The sequence below is a fragment of the Ixodes scapularis genome, unplaced genomic scaffold, assembly GCF_016920785.2.
Source record: "Ixodes scapularis isolate PalLabHiFi unplaced genomic scaffold, ASM1692078v2 PGA_scaffold0__279_contigs__length_252992795, whole genome shotgun sequence".
Lineage (NCBI taxonomy): Eukaryota > Metazoa > Arthropoda > Arachnida > Ixodida > Ixodidae > Ixodes > Ixodes scapularis.
Window position 1 is genome coordinate 244422596 of NW_024609835.1, and position 3792 is coordinate 244426387.

Sequence of the window (3792 nt, forward strand, 5' to 3'; positions counted from 1 at the left end):
TTGGGACCCCGAGGGTCTGCCTGCATGCTCCGCCGCTTGCGGCAGCCAGAATGTATGGGAAAGTGGCGGACCTTTTCCTCTAGAGTTAGTATGTATATCTCTATGGCCAAAAGACCCGACCCCCTCAGCGACAAAAAGGGGCGTGATCTACCAGGTGCAGTGCAAGGAATGTCAGGCTTCCTACATTGGAGAGACGGGACGAAAAAGAAAAACAAGACTAATACCCCTGTCAGACGGGCAACTTGAATGTCATTTACGCTAAAATTCTTTACGATTTCAAATGGCATTTGAGTCGTGTCGGGTCTAACGGGTAACTCAAATGTCATTTGAGTGACGTCTATCACGATAGCGGTTTGTTGTTTAGCTAGCAATGTAGCGTTTGTATTATTGTTAACCCGGAAAACTTCTGTTTCTTTTATTGTTTACTAAGGAAATAAAATGAAATAAACTCTCACAACATAGAATTCAGACACGGTGATGAAAACTAAGTACAAGTTTTGACGGAGACAAGGTGTTTTGTGGCAACTATGACACGACGTTAGCAATCCCAAGTAATCCGTATTCATATCCGTTCCGCCGCTTGGCTTGTCTGCTTTCGGAACTCCGTGCATCTTGCTCGCCGTTGTTCCTCGCACTCTTTCGTTCTTCGCCGGATTCGTATGCCCCGTTAACGTTTACGTCTGCGATCGATTCAAGCGAAGACCATGACCCTGTAGCGATGGAGCCTGCTGACGACAATGATCGTAGTGCGATGGATCCGGAGCGTCGGATCGCGTTCCTGACCTGTTTGCACGCACAACAACAGAGTGCCTTGACGCTGGTGAGGGCCGACATACGATCTGCTAGCGCAGGAAGCGTCCCCCTTCAAGAAAGGCTCCTTTCCAACGACCTGCTGATGTTCGCTGCCGTTGAAGCTTCACGTGTCACTTCACGAAGCATCCAAGCGTTCAGGAGGAACGAACGCTGGCTTGAGGACACCCTATCCCACTTGCTCGAGCACTTCTCCAAGGAGTCCTTTTGCGTCACGTCGGTTACGTTTACGTACCTGGTGGACGTGTGTCGGCCCCACATGAAGCACGAAGTTACCAGCAAGCGTTCCACCATTCCGGTGGAAGAGAGAGTCGGTGCGCGCTGTACAAGTTGTGCTCGAGCACAGAAGACCGCACCATCGCCAACTTGTTCGGCCTGGGACGGTCCACCGTAAACGAGAACTACAGGGAGTTCTGTAAGGTAGTTGTCTCCGTCCTCGAGCAAGACTGGCTCAAGAGGGTGAGCGCCCCCGAGCTTCCGGACCACATTCGGGAGTTCCAAGCTGCTCTGGAGTTTCCCCAGGGCATAGGGACGCTGGATGGCTGCCACTTCCCCATCTCACCACCGAAGGTCAACGCGAGCGATTACCTCAACTACAAGGGCGGGTAGGAAACCTTTACTTCAAGGACAATGTGTATGATCCTCTATGGACTGCTAGAACCGATACCATATAGGTTGAACTTCCTGGCCCTTTAGGAAGTTGGGCCCCTGTTTTGAAACTGATAATTGGAGCAAAAAGATTTCTCTAATAAATATTGAGTGTGATTTCTTCTCAGTAAACAAATTCAATGAAACTGGCCAAACTGAATGATGCAAACTCGTTACTGCTAGCAAATGTTCTAAAATGCGTCTTTGAGGCATCGAAACATAAAGAGAGGCACGGAGAGAACGCATAAAAAATTTGCGATGATGAGGCAGCCAATTCGTGCTGTCATTGGTCAAGGAGAAACAAACCCGCTGGGCACATTTGGGGGGCAAACAAACGCACGAGGTGCGCAAAAAGCAAAAACACTTGCACGGCAAATGGTTTCAAAGGTTTCGATTTGAATAAATTGTACCAGGACCAAACATTTTTCTCTGTAAATGTTATTATGGTTATATAAGCTACACGTGTTTGATGACATGGAAGTTATGAAATAGCTATTCCTGAATATGAGATGCCAGTAACTTATATCCAGCTTTTTACACTTTTAATGTGATGTTTAGAAGCTATGTACACCTCTGTTCTGTAGAGTCTTAACGAATTGTGCTGTGCTGTCTACTTCCCTTTTGAATCTCCAGTTTCGAGGACTGTATGATTACAGCAAGATATATTGAACACCCATGGAGCTGATATTTTCCTCGTAATGTTTGTATCCAGGTTTAGCATCATCCTGCTGGCCCTCGTAGACCACCGTTACCGGTTCCGGTATGTGAACGTCGGGACACCAGGGCGGTGCCACGACGCACACGTGTACCGGAGGTCGGCTTTGGCGGCTGTTCTACAAGGACCAACGCTGCAGATGCCCATGGTCACTGTCAACGGGACCACCGTATCGCCCGTGATCCTGTGTGACCAGGCATTCCCTTCGACGTCCAACATGCTCAAGCCGTACCCTCGCAAGGACGTTAAGAAAGGCTCTCCACAGGAAGGCTTCAACCGACACCTGTCGTCTGCTCGCCGAGTCGTGGAGAACACCTTCGGAAAGGTCAAGGCCCGATTCCACTTCATTATGAAGAGGATGGAGTGCGAGGTAGACAATGCCCTGCTTGTTGTGCGAGCCTGCTGCATTTTAAACAATGTGTGCGAAGATTTCAACGACGGTGTCGAGCCCCAGTGGCTCAGCGACGTGGCGACGGAGGACTGGGTCTATCTGCAACCGGTGTGCATCACAGATGCCGAGGCAGACAACGGACAGAGCGTCACGGACGCCATTGCGGGGTATCTACACCAACGCTCGAGGCAGATAATCTAGATGAAAAGCTGAAGTGGCTGCTTTTGTTTGCAGCAACTGAAAGACCAAGACCACAGGCCCTGACAGCTACGAGAGCCTTTCCAGTGCCTGAAGCACATGTCCATTTTAAGGGCCAAACAAATCTGGCTTTGGAGCTTACGACGTGCAGCCAGCTCCCGCGTCCCAAAATGAAGTCTCATATTTCGGTCCATATGCTTAGTCTTCTGTGTGCTTTCATGTGGCTTTTATAACTTCAAGCACCTCTCATAGCTACTATGCACAATGAAATGAAGCTTATAAAACAAAATATAATCCAAAAGGGTCACTGCTGGAGTACAAGAACCAGCACCTGTTCGGGGGATTCCTACAACTTCCGCGTTCCATGAGAGTTGCAAGGAAAAAAAGTATGGGCGTGCGAATAGCAGAATGTCAGCTTGCATGAAATGGAAGATTTCCAAATAGTTGGCAAAAAGTCAAATGTATAATCAAATATTGAATACCAAGTGTTCTATTTCGGGGCTCCCCATGCCAAACCAATCAAGGGCATCTGGCACAACTTAAGAAAAAACTGGGAATTAGTGTAGGTCACCTAGGGACCTTGAGGTGCAACCAAAATATCGGTTACACAGCGCCCCCTCCGCAATAAGCCTCCATCAGAATTGCAGACACCAAGGACAGGATTAGATCCCGCTAGCTGGGGATACGTAAGCAGGCGTTCTGCTCTGGAACCACCGAGGCAGCTACTCTTGAATGTCACATAAATGCACACTGGGACAGCTTTCATGGCAGTGTATGTGGCATTTTTATTCAAGAAAGCCATCCATGCAGACGCAAGCTCTTGCTGCACCTTGATGGCGGTTTCTTGCAGGACGATTTCCCGCTCCCAAAGGGCGAACTCTCTCCCCCTCGAAGCCTCAAAGCTACGCCTGAGCAGCCTCGGCCCATCAATCACTTTGATGTATGCGGTGCACGGATCTTGCGGCCTCTTCCTTTTCTGGGGCCTCGGCGGCACGTTGCTCGTGCCATTGACGCTGCTGGGCCCCATCCT

The 3792-nt window shown here is 49.3% G+C and overlaps 1 protein-coding gene across 1 annotated transcript; it reads left to right on the forward strand.

The window, feature by feature from the left end:
- The first annotated feature begins 2156 nt into the window (after nucleotides 1–2156).
- LOC120839220 lies at nucleotides 2157–2765 on the forward strand. Its single transcript, XM_040209474.1, has one exon. The coding sequence runs from the start codon at nucleotides 2157–2159 to the stop codon at nucleotides 2763–2765; it is 609 nt and encodes a 202-aa protein (XP_040065408.1).
- Nucleotides 2766–3792: the final 1027 nt, after the last annotated feature.

Bases quoted from the DNA above. Each gene is read 5' to 3' on its own strand.
- LOC120839220 (XM_040209474.1), top strand. From the start codon at position 2,157: ATGTTTGTATCCAGGTTTAGCATCATCCTGCTGGCCCTCGTAGACCAC.